Source organism: Salmo salar, chromosome 24, assembly GCF_965601325.2.
Source record: "Salmo salar chromosome 24, fSalSal1, whole genome shotgun sequence".
Lineage (NCBI taxonomy): Eukaryota > Metazoa > Chordata > Actinopteri > Salmoniformes > Salmonidae > Salmo > Salmo salar.
In genome coordinates, this window is record NC_138314.1 from 17,259,397 (window position 1) to 17,284,920 (window position 25,524).

Consider the following 25,524-nt stretch of genomic DNA (forward strand, 5'->3'; position numbering starts at 1 on the left):
TCTAAATATTATGCACAAAATATTTCAAGATTTTTTTTATATCTCACACCGAGGCTGATGTTTCTGATTCGCAGCGCAGGATTAGGATTTTAGATGTTAGTGGGTCTCTATCTCTTTCTCAGGGCCCAAATATAAAAGAGAACACGTACAAGTCAGAGGGCATGAGGAGAGAGGGGTGAGACAGAGGCCTGAGTTCCACTGCACATTAAGTTTAGAAACAGTTGTCGTCTGATATTCGCAGAACACCATCACATCGCCCGGTTATCAATAGAAGGTTGATCTTTGTCCATCAGTCATTTCTCTGGCAGTTGAAATGCCACATATTGGTGGCAGTATAGTCTAGGCCTAATGTTTGACTTTATATCTTTGTGATTATTCACAGTGGGGTCAGTTATGTGAGCAGTGACGTGTGTGGTGCACGCAGCGACGGAAATCAATGCCAACTCCACAAGAGCCACAATCTCAATGCCACTACACGACAGCACATGCTCTAGGCATATGTGCATGCCCCGAAGCACATACGCATGGATTGCTTCATATGAGACCATTGAGGACTGTTGACACACTAGGCCTCGGCTACTGACCGAATAGACAGTAAATGTCCCAGCGCGGAACTGCCACCTGAACACGGTAAAATACAACAATTGATGAAATAACCGACTACTGATCTGTTTTGGAGACCATGCATGACCGACTGGCTATAGGCGTTTGTCTTCTTATTTGTGATTTATAAAAAATAGAGGTCAAGCCTTTTACTAATATTCCCAATATTAGCCTAAATTATATGCTAGGTTATCACTTTCTGAAATAATTGTTGGATTTGAAAACCTTGCGCTTTAGAGCACTCGGGACACTGCATGCGTAAAAGCCAAAATTCTGGTGACAATCCTGTAATAACGAGTTTATTGCTGTGACAAATAACCGTTTTGAGGAACAAGATCATTATCGAAGCAGAATGTCAAGGCTACAGAGTAATCGTCGGTAGCCTATGAGCGGTAGCCAAGAAAATGTGAGAAAAGCAAATCAGATTAGGTTATAATTAGGCTATATTTACGCGATGTTGACCTATTTTCATACACCAATGAGTCCAGGCTCTAATTTCACACTATTGTAATAGGCTGTATCGCTGCAAGCCTATCCTATTTCAATATGTGTGTGTGTGTGTGTGTGTGTGTGTGTGTGTGGTCGTGGATTGATTATTTGATTAAAATTTATTTGGGAAGGGGGCAGTATTGAGTAGCTTGGATGAATTAGGTGCCCAGAGTGAACTGCCTGCTACTCAGGCCCAGAAGCTAGAATATGCATAGATGTAGATTTGGATAGAAACACTCTAAAGCTTCCAAAACTGTTAAAGAAGGGTGACGAGCACGACGCATTTCGTGACAAAAAATGTCTAAATATTCCATTACCGTACTTCGAAGCATGTCAACCGCTGTTTAAAATCAATTTTTATGCAATTTTTCTCGTAAAAAAGCGATAATATTCCGCCCGGGAATCTGCGTTTAGGTAAAAAGACGAAAGAAAATAAAGCATGGGGTCGACTCGTGCACGCGCCTAAGCCCATTGTCCTCTGATCGGCCACTTACCAAAGGCGATAATGTGTTTCAGCCAGAGGCTGCCTCGATATCATTCAGCTTTTTCCCGGGTTCTGAGAGCCTATGGGAGCCGTAGGAAGTGTCACGTTACAGCAAAGATCCTCAGTCTTCAATAAAAAGAGCCAAGAACTTGTCAGACAGGTCACTTCCTGTATGGAATCTTCTCAGGTTTTTGCCTGCCATATGAGTTCTGTTATACTCACAGACACCATTCAAACAGTTTTAGAAACTTTAGGGTGTTTTCTATCCAAAGCCAATAATTATATGCATATTCTAGTTTCTGGGCAGGAGTAATAATCTGATTAAATCGGGTACGTTTTTTATCCGGCCGTGAAAATATTGCCCCCTAGCCATAACAGGTTAACCTCTCTAGGCTAGGCGGGACGAATTCGTCCCACCTACGTAACAGCCACTGCTATCCTGTGGCGCGATTTTCAAAACCTTAAAAATCCTATTACTTCAATTTCTCAAACATATGACTATTTTACAGCCATTTAAAGACAAGACTCTCGTTAATCTAACCACACTGTCCGATTTCAAAAAGGCTTTACAACGAAAGCAAAACATTAGATTATGTCAGCAGAGTACCAAGCCAGAAATAATCAGACACCCATTTTTCAAGCCAGCATATAATGTCACCAAAACCCAGAAGACAGCTAAATGCAGCACTCACCTTTGATGATCTTCATCAGATGACAACCCTAGGACATTATGTTATACAATACATGCATGTTTTGTTCAATCAAGTTCATATTTATATCAAAAACCAGCTTTTTACATTAGCATGTGACGTTCAGAACTAGCATACCCCCCGCAAACTTCCGGGGAATTCGCTAACATTTTACTAAATTACTCACGATAAACGTTCACAAAAAGCATAACAATTATTTTAAGAATTATAGATACAGACCTCCTCTATGCACTCGATATGTCCGATTTTAAAATAGCTTTTTGGTGAAAGCACATTTTGCAATATTCTAAGTACATAGCCCAGGCATCACGGGCTCGCTATTTAGACACCCGGCAAGTTTAGCACTCACTATAATCATATTTACTATTATAAAAGTTTGATTACCTTTTGTTGTCTTCGTCAGAATACACACCCAGGACTGCTACTTCAATAACAAATGTTGGTTTGGTCCAAAATAATCCATCGTTATATCCGAATAGCGGCGTTTTGTTCGTGCGTTCCAGACACTATCCGAAATAGTAAAGAAGTGTCGCGCGCATGGCGCAATTCGTGACAATAAAATTCTAAGTATTCCATTACCGTACTTCGAAGCATGTCAACCGCTGTTTAAAATCAATTTTTACGACATTTTTCTCGTAGAAAAGCGATAATATTCCGACAGGGAATCTCCTTTTCGGCAAACAGAGGAAAAAATCCCGAAGGCAGGGGCGGTCGGGGTCACGCGCATAAGCCAGTGTCCCTTGATCGGCCACTTGAGAAAGGCGATAATGTGTTTCAGCCTGGGGCTGGAATGACGACATTCTGTTTTTTCCCGGGCTCTGAGAGCCTATGGAAGACGTGGGAAGTGTCACGTTAGAGCAGAGATCCTTAGTAAATGATAGAGATGGAAAACAAGTTTTGGTCAGACAGGCCACTTCCTGTAAAGGAATCTCTCAGGTTTTGACCTGCCATTTGAGTTCTGTTATACTCACAGACACCATTCAAACAGTTTTAGAAAATTTAGGGTGTTTTCTATCCATATGTAATAAGTATATGCATATTCTAGTTACTGGGTAGGAGTGGTAACCAGATTAAATCGGGTATGTTTTTTATCCAGCCGTGTCAATACTGCCCCCTATCCTAAACAGGTTAAAGACAAACTTCTCCTTAATGCAACCGCTGTGTCAGATTTCAAAAAGGCTTTACGGCAAAAGCACACCATTCGATTATGTTAGGTCAGCGCCTAGCCACAGAAAACCATACAGACATTTTCCAACCAAGGAGAGGTGTCACAAAAGTCAGAAATAGCGTTAAAATGAATCACTTACCTTTGATGATCTTCATCTGATGGCACTCCCAGGTCTCCATGTTAGACAATAACTGTTCGTTTTGTTCGATAAAGTTCATCTTTATGTCCAAATACCTCCTTTTTGTTCGCGCGTTTAGTCCAGTAATCCAAATGCACAAGGCGCACTCACAAAGTCCAGACGAAAAGTCAAAAAAGTTCCATTATAGTTCGTAGAAACATGTCAAACGATGTATATAATCAATCTTTAGGATGTTTTTATCACAAATCTTCAATAATATTCCAACAGGACAATTCCTTTGTCTTTAGAAAGGAAAGGGAACGGAGCTCGCGATCATGGCCGTGCGCGATAAACTCCTCAAGGCTTTCAGCCAGACCCCTGGTTCAAACAGCTCTTATTCGCTCCCCTTTCACAGTAGAAGCCTGAAACAACATTCTAAAGACTGTTGACATCTAGTGGAAGCCTTAGGAAGTGCATACTGACCCCATAGACACAGTATATTGGATAGGCAATCACTTAAAAAAATCTACAAACCTCAAATTTCCCACTTCCTGGTTGAATTTTTCTCAGGTTTTTGCCTGCCATATGAGTTCTGTTATACTCACAGACATTATTTTAATCGTATGTTAAACACTTGTATCTTTCATCAATGTTTATGATGAGTATTTCTGTCATTTTATGTGTCTCTCTGCACTTTCACCGGATGTTTGTTTGAGACAATGCATTTCTGAACATAACCCGCCAATTTCAAATGAGGTTTTTGGACATAAAGATGAACTTTATCGAACAAAACACACATTTATTGTCTAACATGGAGTCCTGGAAGTGCCATCTGGTGAAGATCATCAAAGGTTAGTGATTAATTTTAACGCTATTTCTGTCTTTTGTGACACCTCTCCTTCTTTGGAAAATGGCTGTATGGTTTTCTGTGGCTAGGCGCTGACCTAACATAATCGCATGGTGTGCTTTTGTCGTAAAGCCTTTTTGAAATCAGACACTGTGGCTGGATTAACAAGAAGTTTATCTTTAAAATGGTGTATAATACTTGTATGTTTGAGGAATTTTAATTATGAGATTTCTGTTGTTTGAATTTGGCGCCCTGCAATTTCACTGGCTGTTGGCTAGCGCCCCACATATCCCAGAGAGGTTTTAAAATCACAGTCAAGTATATTCCGCCAAACGGAGAGAGCAGAGCTCAAACGAGCGCCTGTTTACCTCATGCTGACCCCTTCAACTCCGGTTGACTCTGCTCAAGAGCTGCACGGTAATGGATGCGACGGTTGATTATCTCGATTCTTAACACAGACGCAGCGCCCTGCAGTGAAATGCTGTGTGAAGGATGGTAGCCTTTGAGATAATATACATGTAGGTTATCCTAGCTATTATATAAGAAAGGGAAAGAGTCTAATTAAGCAATAAGGCCTGAGGTGGTGTGGTATATGGCCATTATACACACGACGCAAAGCGGAGTGCCTGGACACACCCCTTAGCAGTGCTATATTGGCCATATACCACAACCTCCCGAGGTGCCTTATTGCTATTATAAACTGATTACCAACGTAATTAGCAGGAAAAACAAATATTTTGTTATCCCCGTGGTATATGGTCTGATACCACAGCTGTCAGCCAATTAGTATTCAGGGTTCAGACCACCCAGTTTATTATAGTATTTATATCCTGAGATCATGCATGCATGTATTTACAGAAAATGTTGCTCCTCTCTTAAATAGGGATTATAGTACCTTCATGCTCTTTACATCAAACCAAATCCTCATAAACCGACCTCCATTTTCTCAAAATAATCCCTGGCCATGCAGGGAATGAATTAATCTCTCTCTCTCCATCTCTCGGTCTGTCTGTCTCTCAGATTCATAGCATCTTTATTAGCATGAATGACAAGGCCACTGTTGCTGAAGCTCTCTGTCTCTGTCACTCTCTCAGATTCAGATTCATAGCATCTTTGTTAGCATGAATGACAAGGCCACTGCGCTCTCTGTGTCTGAGCGAGAGGGGGGTGGGGGGTGGGAGGGAGGGAGGGAGGGAGGGAGGGAGAGCAATCTTATAGGTCTACATTATTTCAGTAACTGGCTATGACGCGAGGGTACGATGGGGGTGGGGGCTGAAAAGCGTAGGGGGTGCCTTGAAATGGGTAATTCCTGATTTGAGGGTCAAACCGAGCTCCAGCTCCGCACACTATAGACACTGCTGCATGGAGATAGAGGGACAGGAGTGGGGAAGGCGGGAAAAGACTGGGGGTCTCTGGTGGACCAGGCTGGCTTCGGCAACCGTCAACGGTCAGAGTCATAGGGAAATTCATCCAGACGTATGGTACAATCCAGTTTTAAAATACTAAACGTATATAGCCTAACCTTCGTCCAGTGTGATTATTCACCGTAATACTACGTTACTGACGGAGGTCTGACGGAGTGTTCAATTTAATTCGTTGAACTCTGTGGGTCTGCGTGTTTGGAGAATTTCGGATTAGGTGACACAGCGACTCTGGACACTGATCTAACAAACACACACACCAGGATGACCGTGGAACTGTGGTCTCCAGGACCGAAACAGAACAGCGCATGAGGTACACAGACCCGAAGAGTGTGTGAGGAGTGTTTAAGTGAATGTGTGCGGCTGGATGTAGTGTTGTTTAGTCTCAGCGTCTTGGCTTTAGACGGCTGTCTCTATGTCTTCGCTGTTCCGCTCCAGAGTTGATGTAGAATGCAGACCTGGGTTCAAATTCTTTGAAAGTAATTGAAATAGCCTAAAGACATTTCGAAGTAAGTATTTTGATAATTTTTCTTTGAAAATATAAGTAGGCTATTTGAATATTGGAATGTTTTTGGAAACACTTGGAAAGTATTTGAAAATACTCAAATACACAGACAAGTGTATTTTCAAATACAAATATTGAAATACTCCATGCATTTTAACCAAGGTCTGTTTGGTCCAAGGGGTATTTGAAATAATGGAAACAAGTATCCTATTTCAAAATACTGTAGTTTTGGCTATTTACATGAATTTACTTGCGTATACTTTCAAATAATTCCAATATAAGTAGCTGATTTGGCCACATTATTAGAAAATACTCAAATACACAGAAAATAAGTATTTAAATAACAAATAGGCCTAGTAAATACGCATGTATTTGAGGCCAGGTCTGGTACAGTGAGAGGTGCAGTCCGGGATTTGACCAACAATAAGCCAAACTGGACCTCTCTTAGCTCGTCTAGAAACACTGTTTGGATTTAGTGTCACGGTACATTTTATTGTCAATAATTTATAGAAAACAAAAGAATGTTTTACCAGTGGGCCCTGATCATTCACAGCGTATAATAAAATAGCATCCTTATATAACCGTCTATCTATTAGCTTACTAATAGCATATTTAATCACTAGTAGGATATTGTTACGCGTTATTAGTAACGATATGCTACATACATTATTATGATCACTAAGCCTATTCCTATTATTGTTATCTTATTATTAATTATGACTGTTATTCGATTATTATGATGATGATGATTATTGTTATTATTACACGTTAAATATGCACACGCTGTGATATAGCCAGAACACAATTTTAAATAATAGATTAATAATAGATAAAGCCTGCTGATATTTAACAAGACTATATGTTGCAGATGACTATCTAAATAGACACTTAAATGTTTATTTAAATATACATTTTAATTATGCTTATTTTTTCTAATTTGTTTCATTTGATTATCTAGACCATTTATGCATGAGCTTATTTCTTTAGGCCCAAGATGTTTTCAAATGCACAACACAGCTTATTTTGTAATATAGTTAGAATTTGGTCATATTTTCTGTGATATGAGACTGAGGTGTATATTGAATTCAAGTCATTATTATCAGCTCTGTTATCCCAGGCCTAATAGGTTAATAATAAAGTATTAACATACTGTATTTTAGGCCTATCAGATAATAGTGTGTGTGTGTGTGTTGTGTCTATCCCGTCAGTGTGTCCCTTGGTGTCAGGTACTGTAGTGTGTGTCATGGCTAACGGCGGGGACCCGTTCGTCATCCCAGAGCGCATGGACACAGACACGGACTCACCGAAAGAGAACAAACCGGAGAATCACACTAGCTCCAGCTCTCCACCGTCACCGGAGACCACGTGCACACAGCAGGTAACTTCCCGGGGGGGGTGTGTGTGTGTGTGTGTGTGTGTGTGTGTGTGTAAATGTAACATTTTTCAAAACATGAAAACGATGCACTTGTATATTTTTTTAAATTGTGGGTGATCACGATTTATGCATGATTTTCTCTTCTAAAGCGAAGTGGTAAAGTAATGATTGAAAATAATGTAATTAGGTTAATAGTCTATAGTAGGCCCATAGCCTATTGAAGAGAGCAAATGAAAATACTCGGAATAATATAGGCCACTAATTTAAACGATTATTCCCCCAATATAAAAACTAAAGTTGGCGAAGTAGCGCATTTAATTTCAAAGCAGAAACAAATAGCCAATTTTAGGAACGCGGGAGCTGAATATGACCTAGATTTGGTTTCTAAACAGTCGGTTGGTTACCTAGAACATGCCCAGAGCAACACTGACTGACTCTCTGGTTAAATCTGTGTCAAACTCCGTTAGTGAAAATATCGGGGTTTTCTTATAAATTTGAAACATTCAGTAGCCTATTTAACAGTGTGGCCCTATGCAGCATCTAATAAATAGGCTTACAATAGTTATTGTTATTAATATAGGACCAAACGTATTGTCATTTTAATCAAACCGTTCCAATAGTACAACAGTCTCATTAAAATAAAATATATTGTTATTGGTAAGGCTGTAAAGGCTTATGTTTGTTTGTTTTAAAAAAAACTGTTTTGACAATGTTCAATTAAGTTTATGTAGGCCTATCGGTAGGATATTCTCTCAAGGAGGGATCGGGACTTTGGTTTAAATATTTAGTATATATATATATATATATATATATATATCTTATCTTATTTGTTCTCTATTCTCAGGGGATGGAGGGAATAAAAGTCTACCTGCACGAGCGCGAGCTGTGGGAGAAGTTCCATGAGGTCGGAACAGAGATGATTATCACTAAAGCGGGAAGGTAAATGCGTGCTCTATGTGTTCTTGCATTAGAGGATAAGGAAAATTCGTGTCCATTATAGGCTACAATTATACCTGATAAACTAGTAAATATTGTTTTCTCTCTTTTTACGTTAGGCTTAGGCTATAGGTTTTTTGAGCTTCCGTTAATTAACACTGAACATTTAGGGTAAATAAACATGTGTCCACAAGACCTAGACCTGTTAAACATGTCACATTTTTGTGATTAGGGCTAATGTTTGTAACGTTTGTATTTATAATTAGGCCTATAACAAGTAGACTAATGGCCGGGTACACATTTTCACGTAACATAATTTTCTCATTAGCCTAATAAATGATTGGCGGTGGCTATGAATATGGAGTTTCGCACTCGCCCCAACCCCTCTGGAAAGCCCTTTCTCAAAGCTACGCATCCAAATCACCTCCTGTACGTGTTATTCTACGCACACATTTTTTGTTGCTGCTCACACTTCACCTCCCTTCACGTTTCTCTCTTTACTCACCCTCTTCTGATCGAACCAAGATGATGTATCCTCCCACTGGGCACAAACTGGTTGGTTCAATCAACGTAGCTAGTAACTTATCAATGTATTGTGACGTGGAATGAACGTGAAAATACATAGGATTTGAAAAAAAGTCATCAATGGTTGTTTGGAAGGTGAAATTTCAACCACGGGATTATGTCATCATTGTAACCAGTTTTCAACATAGACAAACTTGTACGAAATATGTTGAATTTGTACCTTTGAAACAACGTTATCTTCAACACATAGACAAACTTGTTTAAAATATGTTGACTATGTACCTTTGAAACAGCTTTGGAGCTTCAATTTACAGTGAGCTCCAAAAGTATACAGCAATATCAATGGAATACATTTAACTCTGAAAGTGTTAAACGTACACTAATTTCAGTGAACATATGAGTCCCGGTGTTAAAATAACACTTTTGAAAGCGTTAAAGATTTAACTCTGTTACAGTGTTCCCAATTCAACACTTAAAGTGTTCAAATGAACTTGGTTGTGGTGTTTGCACAGCTCTACTGTAGAGTAATATGCACCTACAGCGTAAAACATAACACTTCATTTAGAGTAAACTGGACTCACTTTGCTTAGTGCTGATGCTGTTACACTTTCTGTGTAAGAAATGAACACCTCTAGTGTTACAGTAAATACTTTTTAGGTGTTGTTTTAACACTAGGGTGTAAAGCCTAATTTGCATATGTCCCGGGTGCCTTTTCTTTTTGAGTGAATTATAGAGTTTCCACCCATGACTGTATTTGTTACTGACAGAGACATGGTTATTGAATGATTTCATTTTAAAGGCCTGTGGCATTCACCAAGTGAGTACCTAGTCAAATGTGATCATTAAAACTAAACTCTATGACAATACAATACATATATCATAAGGCCTTACTTTGATGTGGTGTTAGGATACTCCTGGTTTACAGGCCACGTCAGGCCTGCAAGTCACATTATGCTGGCTTGCAAAGTGATGTGTAATTCCTATTGGAATCCAATCAGAGTTAGGATATCCAACAGCTGGAATTTTTAATCACCCACAACCTGCATTCAGAATGACTTTCAGGGTTAGGAAAGTTGATAAGAAGACTACCTAAACCATTTAAACTGGAACAACCATTTCAGTAACGGGTATAATAAATCAAACTAATTGATTGTATTAGTTTAGAAAAATGTATGTTATTTATCTTTGTGTAGCATAAGATTAATCAATCAATCAAAACCAAAAGCAAAAACACAGATATTAAAAACAATCCTAAAAAATCTACCTGCAGTAGAGAATGCTTGGAAATAGGATAATGATAAGCAGGGTTTTGATGGGACTGTTTTACTCTCCACACTGTACAAAATAACTCTGGTTATTAACACCAACGCTGGGGGTTCTTTTACACCACTTAGGGTTAATTTCACTCTTACAGAGTGAGTTTAACTCCTGAATCAACAGGAACATTTTTACACTGAAAAATCATAGTTGGCCAATTTGCTGTGTATTGGGACTGTGACAAATCTTTGTTGTTTTGGCACTGTGCTCCAGCACTTTGGATTTGAAATGATACAATGACGATGAGGTTAAAGTACAGACTGTCAGCTTTAATTTTAGGAAATGTTCATCCATATCGGGTGAACCATTTAGAAAGTACAGCACTTTTTGTACATAGTCGCTCAATTTTAGTGGACCAAAAGTATTGGGACATATTCACTTATGTGTATTAAGGTAGTCAAAAGTTTAATATTTAGTCCCATATTCCTAGCACGCAATGATTCCATCAAGTGTGTGACTCTACAAACTTGTTGGATGCATTTGCTGTTTGTTTTGGTTGTGTTTCAGACTATTTTGTGCCCAATAGAAATGAACAGTAAATAATGTATTGTGTCATTTTTTTACTCACTTTTATTGTAAGTAAGAATATGATTCAAAATACTTCTACATTAATGTGGATGCTACCGTGATGACGGATAATCCTGAATGAATCGTGAATATTGATGAGTGAGAAAGTTAGAGGCATGACTACTTTAATACACAAACATATAAGTTAATTTGTCCCAGTACTTTTGGTCCCTTTTGGAGCTCACTGTATATCCACCATCAGAAAAAAAAACTATAGGCTGAGCACCACTTCCTACTGGAGAGTTGTTCTATCTAGAGCTATTAATTTGGTCTCCCATCCAGAGTTTTAACCAAGCCCTGCTTAGCTTTGATATTTATCACTGACTAATACCAATGTACTATCGTGAGAATGGCTATTGAGAGGTCTCTTAATAACAAAATTCACTATACCTATCAAAGTCATTCCAAAGGGTAGGTTTAACAGAGCAAATTAAATGTAACCATACTTTAGAGATCATCAATGATACTATTTAGGCCTATATAGCATTTGCGAAGTCATCTAGAGCTATGTTTCAATTCAACCCAGGGTTCAACAAAAAATTTACAATACATACAGTGCCCTCAAAGTATTCATACCCCTCAACTTTTTCTATACACAAAGTGTGATTAAATTGTCCTTTTTTTTGTCAACGATCTACACAAAATAATCTAATGTCAAAGTGGAAGATTCCTTAAATAAAACACTAATATATTTTGATTAGATAAGTATTCAACCCCCTGAGTCAATCCATGTTAGAATCACCTTTGGCAGCAATTACAGCTGGGAGTCTTTCTGGGTCTCTTAAGAGCTTTGCAAACCTGGATTGTACAATATTTGCCCATTTATTTTTGAAGAAATTCTTCAAGCTCTGTCAAGTTGATTGTTGCTGGACAGCCATTTTCAAGTCTTGCCATATATGTTTCAGCCGATTTAAGTCAAAAATGTAACTAGGCTACTCGGGAACATTCAATGCCATCTTGGTAAATAACTCCAGTGTATATTTGGCCTTGTATTTTAGGTTATTTTCCTGCTGAAAAGTGGATTTGTCTCCCAGTGTCTGTTGGAAAGCAGACTAAACCTTTAGGACTTTTCCTGTGCTTAGCTCTATTGCATTTCTTTTCATCCTAAAAAACTCCCTAGCCCTTGCCGATGACAAGCATACCCATAACATGGTGCAGCCACCACCACGTTTGAAAATATAAGACTGGTTCTCAGTGATGTGTTGGATTTGCCCCAAACATAATGCTTTGTATTTAGGACAAAGAGAGTATTCATTTTCCACATTTTGTGCAGTATTACTTTAGTGCCTTATTGCAAACAAGATGCATGTTTTGTAATATTTGTATATTCCAAAATACATGTAGGTTAGTATTGTGGAGTAACTACACTGTCAGTGATCCATACTCAGTTTTCTCCTATCACAGCCATTTTACTCTGTAAAATCACCATTGGCCTCATGGTGAAATCCCTGAGTGGTTTCCTTCCTCTCCGTTAACTGAGTTAGAAAGGACACCTGTATTTTTGAAGTAACTGGGTGTATTAATACACCATCCAAAGTGTGAAAAAATCATGTTAAACAACATTATTGCACACAGAGTTGGTTCATGCAATTTATCTGACTTAAGCACATTTTTACTCCTGAAGTTATTTTTGCTTGCCATAACAAAGGGGTTGAATACGTGTAACTGATGTGAAATGGCTAGCTAGTTAGCGGGGTGCGCGCTAATACTGTTTCAATCTGTGACGTCACTCGCTCTGAGACCTTAAAGTAGTTGTTTTTGTGGAGCGATGGGTAACGATGCTTCGTGGTAGGCAGTTGTTGATGTGTGCAGAGAGTCCCTGGTTCGAGCCCAGGTAGGGGCGAGGAGAGGGACTGATGCTATACTGTTACATACGTATTGACTAAAGACATTTCAGCTGTTCATTTTATTTATTTGTAAAAATGTCTAAAAACGTAATTCCACTACGACATTATGGGGTATTGTGTGTGACATAGCATCTAAAGAAAGGTTAATCCATTTTAAATACAGGCTGTAAAACAACCAAATGTGGAAAAAGTAAAGGGGTGTGAATAAGGCCCTATATAGGCACTGTGTAGGCCTAGGGTTTCAAGCTTTGGTTGATTTCAAATGTAATCTTCAAATTAATCATTGGATTCAAGTCTCCATCTTAACCAAAAATCAAGGCTAAAGAATCGGACTAAATCAAACTTTATTTAAAGTGCATTTAAAGTTTGATTAGATTAGATTTAGTCCTATTATTTAACTTCGATTTTTGGTTGAGGTGGAGACGTCTATATCAATTATTCATTTGTAGACAATCTGGAAATTTAATTGTGCCAACGTAACCAAATATCAACATTTGAAGGAGATGTATCTTCTGCTTGGTTAGTTCCATCTGTGCCACTGATTTAGTCTAATTCCAGTTTGTCTACAAATTACTAATTGATATGTTGGATTCACTTCTGCATCTCAACCAAAAATCTAAATTAAACAATAGTACTAAATCAAATCAAATTTGAAATACACTTTAAATGAAGTTAGATTTGATTTAGTCATGTTCTTTAACTTTGATTCTTTGTTGAGATGGAGATGTGAATCCAATTGATCAATTAGTAATTTGTAGACAAACTGGAATTAAAACCAGTCTAAATCAGTGGCACAAAAGATTCAAATGTTGATATTTGGTTGCGTTGACTTTAAAGAATAGGATTAAGGCTGTGGCTCAGATGAAACTATCCAAGCATTCAATATCCTTTAAATATTGATATTTGGTTGCGTTGTCAATAGCCTAAAGCTATTTTAGAAACTAATGTGACAGTATTTATTCAACCTTAAAATGGCCACATTTTGAGCTTAGCCTAATGTAACTATACATTTATTTTTATGTAATCTTAGAAAGCGTGCATGATCAAGATAGCATGCAAAGGTTGCAGGTCTGTGGAGATCTTTGCAATTGCTATAATAACCTGCACAGAATCTCGAACAGCATTGATCACTTGCACTATGCGCTTTTAATGTAATCTCAACTGCAATCCAGGTCATTTGGTTGTGCTATGAGATACATATTCAAAATATCTGACATTGTATTCCCATTTGAACTTTGTTGTGCTTTTAAATGGTTGAAAGTGCAGCGATAACACATGTAGATGAATACTAAACCAAAAATCTGACATTGTTTTTCCATTGGAATTTGGCTGTGATTTTAGAAGTGTTGAAAGCATAGTGATGACACATTGGGAATTCAACAAACTTCTGGCTGTCTTTTTGAGTGGGTGAATAAAGGTTGAAATCTCATTGATCAACACCTCAACCAAATATTACCCACATTTCCACATTGAAGTGGCGTGGTGTGCCCAGTGGGCTATGTTTCTGCCTCATACTTCTGAACAGTTGAAATAAAAACCCTGCAGTGATTTATGAAGACTGCCTACAACCATATCTGTCTGTTGTGTTGGATATTGCAGTTGTACAAGAGGGACGCAGTCCCTACACATTGCATTGGAGCAAAAACAATCTGCTTTTTGTGTTCTGATGGAGGCTAACCTTTGTAATTGTCATACGGTAGCCACTAGCCAGAGTTGCTGAAAAAAACACTGCTACTTTGACTGCCTGTCTGCCTCCTGCTTAGCCAATGTTTACAATGATGATTGAAAAGTACTTTAAATCGCTAATTGGACTGTGACTGTGTCTTGCTTGTGTTTGATATGCTGCCTAGATAGCTGCATGCAACTCCCAACTTGAGTTTTGACTGGAGTTTGTACGAACATGTTGATCATGTCTTTTGTGTTCGACATGTAAATAGCTGCATGTAGCTTAACTCCCCTCCTGAAAAAAAAAAAACATGAAATCATGCTTATGCTTAATATCCTACTGAGGCATGGAATTCAATAGAGAGAACATGTCGACCATATCCTTTGTGTACAACATGAAGGTTGTAGGCTACACCAGACAGTCGTTCATTGCCGATTAAGGAGGGGGAAGCGGCAGCAGAGCAGTGGGCAGCAGCTTCATATTTTGTTAGGAGGGCAGAAATCTCAGTATCTTTAGCCAGAGCAAATTGGGCCTCCAGAAAATCCGGAACCGCAGCCACTCCGTAAATTGTTTAGATGTTTCTCGTTTTGTTTCGCGTTTTGCTCACAACTGCAGCAATGGCTGCTATGACTTTGTGATAGGCTACTGATATTGCTATGATCCTGACTGTCTGTGGTGTTGCTGTCTCGCCAGGCGGATGTTCCCCTGCTACAAGGTGAAGGTTACGGGCCTCAACCCTAAAGCCAAGTACATCCTCCTCATGGATATCGTGCCAGCGGATGACCACCGCTACAAGTTTGCGGACAATAAATGGTAAGCTAGTTATATATCAAAACGTTGTATATTTAAATCGCCTACGCTATGTGTTTTGTGCTGCTAAAAATAAATAGTAAAACGGAATATATTTTAACAGCATTATAGAGAAAGAAACATAACACAGAGCAGGGATGTGGATGTTTAGGCCTGCTTACACGCTGCCGTGACATCATGGTCCCGCTCGGTGCTCTGTGGCCTAGTTTCTTGTGTATGCCTGCTGCCCGCGCATCACACCTCCTGCCCCTGACTGCTGGTTCAGTCTCAGTACCATGGGTTCATGTGGCGGGCAGATTAAAGGCTAGGTTTCACTGAGGTCAGCACCAGGCTGCAGGGGAGATGTCGTAAACCCATAAACTCAGACATTTCCAACTTGCTTACTCGTTGTAGAAAGCTCTTACCCGAGTTTCGCTCTTGGGAAGTATCAGATACAACCAATATGAAACTCTACTCAAATAACTTACGCTCATTTTAACTAGGAGGTCCCAGGTTTCCAACATGACGTGAATGCGGCGTAAACCCTCTCGTGCTGCGTAAGTCTCCTCTCCCTGGTCACATGACGGAGCCCCGTGGCACCCTTAAGGACACGTCATTCATCTGATACAATAGAAGATGGGCGCTCCATTTTCAGTCATATGTTTAGACAAGGGACTATGTTAATGCCTAATGTGAATGTTGTTATGCATGGGTAGATTATTTGTTTGTAAATATCAGCGGTGCTCTGTCATTTCCCTGCCATATTTGACAGAAGTGGAATAGCTTCAGTGAACATGTTTGCTAACTCGGTCCAGTTGTTGCCAGTTGGAGGGCATTCTTCTCTGACAAATTCCAATTTAAGGAGTCATACACATGACAACAACACGCACACACGTCATAGGCTATTGTCATTAAAGTGGCAAGGTTGGGATCAATTCCGTCTCAATTCCAGTCAATTCAGGAAGTACACTGAAATTCCAATTGTCGTCAACGCTTTTCAATAAGGAAAATGTGGAATTGGAATTTGGTTTACTTTCTGAATTGACTGGAATTTAAATGAAATTGACCCAAATACTATGAAACAAACCAGAACATTTTGCATGTTTTAAATATACTGAACAGAAATATAAACATGCAACAATTAACAATTTTACTGAGTTACAGTTCATATAAGGAGATCAGTCAATTTAAATGAATTAATTTGGCCCTAATCTATGGATTTCACATGGGCAGTGGCGCATGTTTTTGGAAACATGTTCACATGGTTGGAATTTGCTTGTACCTCATCGCTCTGATTACCACCTGTATTGGTATGAACATATCCTGATGTAACAGACAGGGGCCAGCGGAGTCTCTTTGTAATAAAAGCAGTTGAAGCATGAGGAGGATGTTGGTCTAGTAATAATAATAGATACAGCCAGCGGTGCACCATGGCGTGTCAGATCTATGTGTCTCCTATGCCAGTGTGACAGCACGACGAACACAGTAAATAGCATGGCCAGGTTAGGTGTGTGTGTGTGTGTGTGTGTGTGTGTGTGTGTGTGTGTGTGTGTGTGTGTGTGTGTGTGTGTGTGTGTGTGTGTGTGTGTGTGTGTGTGTGTGTGTGTGTGTGTGTGTGTGTGTGTGTGTGTGTGTGTGTGCGTGTGTGTGTTTTTGCGAGCGAGAGAGAGAGAGAGAGACACACAGTATGAGGTGCAGGTAAAAGGGCAGGGCTGGGTCAGACCAGGGCCAACTGACTCTCACATTAGCATCCAATTGTGATTGATATTTGGTTGAGTTGTCAATGTGTGAATTGTGTGTGTGTGTGTGTGTGTGTGTGTGTCAGGTCTGTGACGGGGAAGGCGGAGCCGGCCATGCCAGGCAGGTTGTATGTCCATCCTGACTCTCCGGCCACCGGAAGCCACTGGACACGTCAGCTTGTCTCCTTCCAGAAACTCAAACTCACCAACAACCATCTGGACCCCTTCGGACACGTTAGTCCTCAACCTCTCTACCCTGTGTGTGTGTGTGTGTGTGTGTGTGTGTGTGTGTGTGTGTGTGTGTGTGTGTGTGTGTGTGTGTGTGTGTGTGTGTGTGTGAAGGGATAGTGCTGCTGTCTGCTGTGGTTCTGTTAGAACAGTGGTAACCTCAATAATGATGTTAGGTATGTTAAGGGTCATTAGCTCATCCATGCCTGGTGGGACCGTCACACCAATTAGGATTAGGCCTCTCGATGAACGCACACGCACGCACACACACACTATTATCTGCTTTCTGCTAGGCCTATTATCTGTTAATACTTTACTATTACACACAGAGCATGGCTACCAGAGAGGGAACAAAATCACTGACACGACAAACATATGCACAGTGCATTGGTACATAAAGACAAGCATTTGGAAATAAACAATTTAGCTTCAGCATAGCATGCGTCCAGACACAAGGGCAAATTTATGGAAAGGCCTATTGAATATATCCGTCTACAAGTGGGATGGAGTTAGAACATTGGTTTAATGTATTTGTTTTTGTTGTATTGCAGATCATATTAAACTCCATGCATAAATACCAGCCCCGCCTCCATATCGTCAAAGCAGACGAATACAACAGGTTTGGTTCCAAGAACACTGCCTTCTGCACGCATGTGTTCTCAGAGACCGCCTTCATCGCCGTGACATCATACCAGAACCACAAGGTACCGAAACACTGAACACGCAAAATAATTTAGGATTATTATGTAATTTTTTTAAGTCACATTTTTGTTCATCTTATTTGATCAGATATTTCTGGATTATTTTGGCATAGGTACAGTTAAATTGTCCAGGTCCTGTTGTACAGGCCAGAGTTGTCTTATGGGTATATAGATTTGTGTTAGCCATGTGAATCAGTGCATTTTCCCCCGCGATCACTGTTCTCAACTCAACATGTCCAGTTTGATTACATCCCAGTGTTTACGCATCACAGGGCAGCTCTGACCTGTTCCTTTCCTTTGATCATATATGTTATGGTTTCAGCGCCATAGAGAAATCACTCTCACACACATACAGGTAACTGCCAAAATAAAGGAAACACTTGAGTAAATGAGAGATACAAAGTTTATTGAAAGCAGATGCTTTCACACAGGTGTGGTTCCTGAGTTGATTATGCAATTAACATCCCATCATGCTTAGAGTCATGTATAAAAATGCCCAGTTGCCCATTATTTCTGGCTACCATGGCTAGAAGAAGAGATCTCAGTGACTTTGAATGAGGACTCTCAAAGGACCATAGGGGGTTTAAATGGTGTGTGTGTGTGTGTCTCAGTCACCAGATCTCAACCCAATTGAACACTTATGGGAGTTTATGGAGACAGCGTTTTCCACCACCATCAACAAAACACCAAATGATAGAATTTCTCATTAAAGAAAGGTGTTGCATCCGTCCAATAGAGTTCCAGACACTTGTAGAATCTACACCAAGGTGCATTGAAGCTGTTCTGGCGGCTCGTGGTGGTCCAACACCCTATTAATAAGACAGTTTATGTTGGTGTTTCCTTTACAGTGCATTCGGAAAGTATTTAGACCCCTTCACTTTTTTCCCCATTTTGTTACGTTACAGCCTTATTCTAAAATGGATTAAAAATATATATATATCTCATCAATCTACACACAATACCCCATAATGACAAAGCAAAAAGAGGTTTTAGATTTTTTTGCAAATTGATTACAAATACAAAAACGAAATATCACATTTACATAACTATTCAGACCCTTTACTTAGTACTTTGTTGAAGCACCTTTGGCAGCGATTACAGACTCAAGTCTTCTTGGGTATGACGCTACAAGCTTGGCACACCTGTATTTTGGGTGCCAAGCTTGTAGCGTCATACCCAAGAAGACTTGAGTCTGTAATCGCTGCCAAAGGTGGAAACAGGATGCACCTGAGCTCAATTTCAAGTCTTATAGCAAAGGGTCTGAATACTTATGTAAATAAGGTATTTCTGTTTATTAGTTTTTTAAACGTGTTTTTGCTTTGTCCTTATGGGGTATTGTGTGTTGGTTAATGAGGACATTGTTTTATTTAATACATTTTAGAATAAGGCTGTAACGTAACAAAATCTGGAAAAAGTCAAGGGGTCCGAAGACTTCCCGAATGCGCTGTATTTTGGCAGTTACCTGTAGTTTCTCTCTCTCTCTGTCCTCTCACACACACACGCACGCGCGCGCGCACACACACACACACACTGAAACACATGAAATACAAGTTCAAATTATGTACAATACAAAATTCTAAACTATTGAATGCAAATTGAATTCCTGAACACAAATTCAAAATTCAATTTCTGTTGGCATTTATATCGCTCCATAGTGAAAGCCCACGTGAACTGTGATAAACACATCACCACGCCTAAAAAGAAAAACACAAACCAACGGCAAGTTTCCCGCCGTGTCATTGTCAATGAAAATATATATTTTTCACCCCAAATGTTCCTAGAACAACTATATTTGACTTAAGGACTTTAAAGCTGGAATCCTTGGTGAAACTGCTTCGTTCATTTTGGGATATTACAACAACAAAGAAATTACAGCAAACATTGTTTAGTTCTTTTCCCCTCACCTCTGTTTTGTCCATAAAACAATAACAAAGGTGCTGGGGCCGACAGCGGCGCTGTTTCTCCTAATGCGGATTCCATCTTTAAACAGTTTACACTGCTATTCTGCTGGTTCAAAATGAATACTTTCAGAACATGATCAGTGTCTGTGGAATGTCCATGTTGCGTTTCAGAATCTAGCAACTGTTCAGGTCCAGATTCAACATTTAGTGTCTCATGGATCAGCACAGTAACACAAAGGGCGGGGCAGGGTGTTTGGTGATCTAAGGCAGTGTGTTGTGTCCCTTCTCAGATCACCCAGCTGAAGATAGAGAACAACCCATTCGCTAAGGGCTTCAGAGGCAGTGATGACATGGAGCTGCACCGCATGGCTAAGATACAGGGGTGAGTACAGACTCTCTCTCTCTCCCTCCCCCCTCTCTCTCTCTCTCTCTCTCTCTCTCTCTCTCTCTCTCTCTCTCTCTGACTTTTGCTCCAGCCTGTCTGGAAAGGACAGTCTATTTTGTGCATATTGTGTGAGGCGGTTTGAGTAAGTGTCCTCTCAGAAATCGACAGTAAACTTAGGAGAAGGGAGGAGGAGGAGAGGGGATGAGGAGGGAAGACTGGGGAGTCACTGTACTGCTCTAGGTGTAGATTGAGGGAGGTGAAAATAAGAGAGGGAATGGACTGGGGTGTTAGAGAGATTGAGAGAGACGATGAGAGCAGAGAGAGAGATGAGGGAGAGTATCTGAAGTGGCATGCGGATGAGAGTTTATTTTTAGAGTAGCATATTATCTTTCAGCAGTGTGTGTGTGTGTGTGTGTGTGTGTGTGTGTGTGTGTAACAGCAGGGTGAGAGGTAGAGAGCCACAGACCAATGTCCCCTACATACCACTGAGAGGCCAGTGTTCAAGAGAGGGAGAGAGTAAAATTACATCATAACATGCACGTCTATAATAGAAAAATAATGATCAAACTGGGAGGGAGACTACAAAAAGAAAGGAATACTGAGTGTGTAATTGAGGTTTTTGAATCACAAGTATGGAAATATACAGTATATGGAAGAACAGGTGGAAGTCAATTATTGTGTAATATTTTGGCAAGCAGCTTAGACAATATTTTCAAATCTACGTTAATTAGACTGTTTGCCTAAAATATATTCATATATCTGCTCACTGGGCACACACTGGTTGAATCAACGTAGTTCCAATGTAATTTGTCAACGTATTGTGACGTGGAATCAATGTGGAAAATACATTTGGATTTGAAAAAAGTCATCAACCAGCACTGTTTTCATCTAATTTCAACCAGCATTATAAACATTGAAATTAGGGTAAAGCTTCAACTTAAATACATTGACTTAACCTGAATAACAGATGGCACATCAATAAAAGTGTATTATTAATATCATGAATTTGGCATCCATATAGGGTTAATGATAACTACTTCTAAACTTTCAAAGATCCAATCAACCATGGATAAATGATAGTATACCTACCTACATGTAGAAATGACGGTGTCCTTTGTTGGGAAAATCAGATGTCAATGTAGTCTACATAAATGCAACCTCACTCCGAATTTACTTTCACACACAGATTGCGTAAGGAAGGTTAGAGGAGTTACTTTCAACTATTCAATGTTATTTAGGTAGTCTACGGAAATGAGTATGGAAGCGGATTGTCTAAATGTGTTGAAACGACAGCTCAGCTGAAACGAGCTTGTTTCCAAGGCTAAGCAGGGTACATAGAGGTAGGCATCTGGATGGTAGACTTGTTATCAAGTGCATTACCCCTCATATACCATTTAAAGAGTCACTGTTCAGGCTTTACATTTTATTTCAATATACCTCTTTATTTAGGTTGATAGCTTAACCGTTGAAACAATGATGTTTATTCAAACATACCATTTTACTATCATTGAAACGAGGTCAAAGGCAATTTAAATGTATACATATTTCTGATGATTATTTTGAAATTAGATTGATGTAACAACCTGTTAGTCAGGTTATGTCAATATATTTAAGTTGAAGTTTTACCCTAATTCCAATGTGTATAATGCTGGTTGAAATGAGATAAAAACAATACTGGTTGATGACTTTTTTCAAATCCAATGTATTTTCCACATTGATTCCACGTCATAATACATTGATAAATGACATTGAAGGTTGATTTAACCAGTGTTTGCCCAGTGGGTGGTGGTTTAGTTTTCTTAGTACTGGAGGCCTGTCTCATTACTGTGCTTGGACTAAAAGATGATTTCAAAATGTGTTGCAAATGGTATAAATCTCTCTCTCTCTTTCTCTCTCTCTCTCTCAGTAAGGAGTATCCGGTGGTTCCTCGTAGCTCAGTGCGTCAGAGGGTGTGTCCTAGTGGGAGTCCGTTTGGGGGGGAAGCGAGGGGGTTGGGTTTGCACCCCTATTCCTGTGAGAATGGGGTGAGCAGCACCACCCAGGACCTCCTCATCCCTCCTCCATCCCCCTACACCCTCCCCCAACCAGACACACACGAACACATGCAGGTGTACCACTGCAACAAGAGAAAAGGTAAGCTACGCTGCATTTGTACGATTACTGTCACTCTAAACACTGGAGCAGTTTGTATTGCCTCTTTGTCTCTGGAGTGATTTGTTTCTATGATCGTCGTTGCTAGTGGAAGACCAGTCCCCTTTATAGTGTGTTACTCAATCTTACACCCCCCCCTCTCTCTCCCCACAGCGGATGATAGCTGTCCTACAGCAGAGAATCACCAGTACAGAAAGCCCTACATCGACAGTTCTCCCAGCAACGACGAGTCTTACTATCAGCCGTCTGCTTACCCTCATCCCCCTCTCCCTCCCTCCGTCCCTCCCCCTGGTCTCTCTGACTCCCCATACAGGTCAGAGGTGGGGCAGCGGCAGGCGTGTATGTTTGCTGGCTCAGAGCCCAGACTGGACAACCTCAGCTGTACATCCTGGTCCTACAGCTGCCCATTGACTCCTCCCATGGCCCCCATGACCCCTACTGACCCCTACACAACCTTCCCCCACCAGCCCTACTCCTCCAGTCCCCGGAACGCTCAGCTGAGCTCCATAGCCCACCAAGGCTCTCCTCCTCTGGGGGACTCTCTCTCTCGCGGCCAGACCCAGAGCTCCAGACCACACCAGACACCCCAACATCCCAGCCCACCCCTCAGAGAGTACCACCGCTACCCCTCCTCCCCATCTCCTCCTCACTACCACACCCTTCACACACATGTCAGGGGAGGGGTCCCAGAATGGAGCGAGCCCACCTGATTGGACCACAGGTGTAGGGGAAAGACTCTGATTGGTGGCTTGGGGTTATGTTTATGTGAGGTGTTGTCATTTTATGTGTGAAGAGATTTAATTGGCCAGTTGTGTGTTTCCCTGTGCCATCGGTGGAACGTTAGATCATCTGTGTGTTGCGTTTAAGTCCATCCTCCTCTGACTGGGACCTCTCTGGAAGGAATTGATGTTAGAGGAACTTGGGGGATAAGCATTCAAACTAGAGGGACAGGAAGAAAGATGATGCCATCAACTAACACGTTCCACGCTTCATTCCTGAGACTGTTTTTAATACAGTATGTGACCTGTCTGTCACCCTGTCACCCTGTCCCCTGAAGATGTGAGACTGTCTCTCTGTGGCCGTGGTTCCCAGTTGGTTTGTGACCCACCGAAATCCCTGTGATCCAACAGACAAAACCATATTTGTAATCTGTGTGTGTGTCAGCTCAGCTCAGGGCTGCTGTGAGTTAATGTCGGCTGAGAGGGGCTGCGGTGGCCACAGGCAGAGCAGAAGAGAGATAAACTGTTAGTTTACACCAGGCTGCAGGGAGGAAGACCTGCACACACACACACACACTGACAAACATAGAGAACTTGTTTAGAGGCTGCTGCATGGCAGAAGACCTGTAAACACTCCCATTGCATTTTGGGTATACGCACATCTCATCATCATGCAGCTGTCACTGCTGGCCTCTCCTTTACCCCTGAACTGACCCAACAAAACTCTCTGTTTCTCTGAACTGACCAATCAACACTCTCCGTTTCTCTAAACTGACCTATCAATCAACACTGTCCTTTACCCCGAACTGACCAATAAACACTCGATCAACACTACATTTCTGTCTCTCTCTCTGCCCCTCACTCTCTGTCTGTGTTTCTAGCCCCCCCCCCCCCCTTAAAGCCAGTAGAAGGGAGTCATATTATAGTCACACTTTTAAACATATACTTTAGACATCATATGATTATTGTTCTTGTCTAAATATTGTTTTATTTTCCTTGAGAGTCAGTGGGTGTGTTAGTTGGAACCAGGTGATGGCCTGGTGTTTTACACTAACATAGGAAGAGTTCATATTGGTTCACAGAGGATCAGTACGTAAGCACTGCATGTGCAGAGCGAGAGTCATTCCTGTGTGTGTGTGTGTGTGTCTGTGCGCCAGCGTGCGTGTGTTTATGTGAAAGCAATACTTTAAAAAGAGACGTCCTGTGATCATTTGAGAAGTGTTTGTACTTTATTGTATTGTTATTGTTTATAGTATTTATTGGCCTTGAGATTCTGGCTGGTTTTGTTGTAATTACACAGTGCTGGTTTTGTTGTAATTACACAGTGTTGGTTGTAATTACACAGTGCTGGTTTTGTTGTAATTACACAGTGCTGGTTTTGTTGTAATTACACAGTGCTGGTTTTGTTGTAATTACACAGTGCTGGTTTTGTTGTAATTACACAGTGTTGGTTGTAATTACACAGTGCTGGTTTTGTTGTAATTACACAGTGTTGGTTGTAATTACACAGTGCTGGTTTTGTTGTAATTACACAGTGCTGGTTTTGTTGTAATTACACAGTGCTGGTTTTGTTGTAATTACACAGTGCTGGTTTTGTTGTAATTACACAGTGCTGGTTTTGTTGTAATTACACAGTGCTGGTTTTGTTGTAATTACACAGTGCTGGTTTTGTTGTAATTACACAGTGCTGGTTTTGTTGTAATTACACAGTGTTGGTTGTAATTACACAGTGTTGGTTGTAATTACACAGTGCTGGTTGTAATTACACAGTGTTGGTTGTAATTACACAGTGCTGGTTGTAATTACACAGTGTTGGTTGAATTGTTCAACTTGTTTGTTTCCCATTGAAGTTTATTTATTTTTTGCTTTCCTCCCTCCCGTCTCCTGTCATTTCCTTTTGAATACAATATTTAACATGGTTGTAATAAATGGCTTGTTACTTTTTCTGTTCTGATGTGTGTGTGTGTGTGTATATATATATATATATACAAATGTATTTACAGAACTTAAATACATTTGAAGAGAATTTCAAATAACTCAATCTGTTGTCATGTTTATGTTCCTTCTGAAGAGACATGCATCGCACGCACACACACACACACACACACACACACACACACACACACACACACACACACACACACACACACACACACACACACACTAAGGCTGAGTAGGGAGTAACTCCATCAGTGCAGGTTAAAGAACATTGAGCTGAGCTGTGTTGATAAAGGAAGTTAAACAGAGTAGTCTAGTTCGAGTGCAGCTGTGTGTGTGTGTGTGTGTGTTTTCTCTTATCTCTGACAGTTTGTTTGGCCTCTCCAGTCTCCTCC

The 25,524-nt window shown here is 40.3% G+C and overlaps 1 protein-coding gene across 2 annotated transcripts; it reads left to right on the plus strand.

The window, feature by feature from the left end:
- The first annotated feature begins 450 nt into the window (after positions 1-450).
- LOC106585003 (T-box transcription factor TBX5) lies at positions 451-25,135 on the plus strand. Of its 2 annotated transcripts, none has more exons than XM_014170729.3 (9): positions 451-630; positions 7,554-7,723; positions 8,565-8,659; positions 15,272-15,391; positions 17,193-17,340; positions 17,886-18,038; positions 20,227-20,318; positions 22,228-22,454; positions 22,626-25,135. In XM_014170729.3, exons 2-9 carry the CDS (start codon positions 7,589-7,591, stop codon positions 23,180-23,182), a joined length of 1,527 nt encoding a protein of 508 aa, XP_014026204.1. In that variant the 5' UTR covers positions 451-630; positions 7,554-7,588; the 3' UTR covers positions 23,183-25,135. The 2 variants fall into 2 exon arrangements, with proteins under 2 accessions (XP_014026204.1, XP_014026203.1); XM_014170728.3 differs by lacking the exon at positions 451-630 and adding an exon at positions 5,745-6,153.
- Positions 25,136-25,524: the final 389 nt, after the last annotated feature.

Bases quoted from the DNA above. Each gene is read 5' to 3' on its own strand.
- LOC106585003 (XM_014170729.3), top strand. From the start codon at position 7,589: ATGGCTAACGGCGGGGACCCGTTCGTCATCCCAGAGCGCATGGACACA. The intron at 18,039-20,226 runs GTACCGAAACAC...GTCCCTTCTCAG, and splicing joins CATCATACCAGAACCACAAG to ATCACCCAGCTGAAGATAGA. The intron at 22,455-22,625 runs GTAAGCTACGCT...CTCTCCCCACAG, and splicing joins CCACTGCAACAAGAGAAAAG to CGGATGATAGCTGTCCTACA.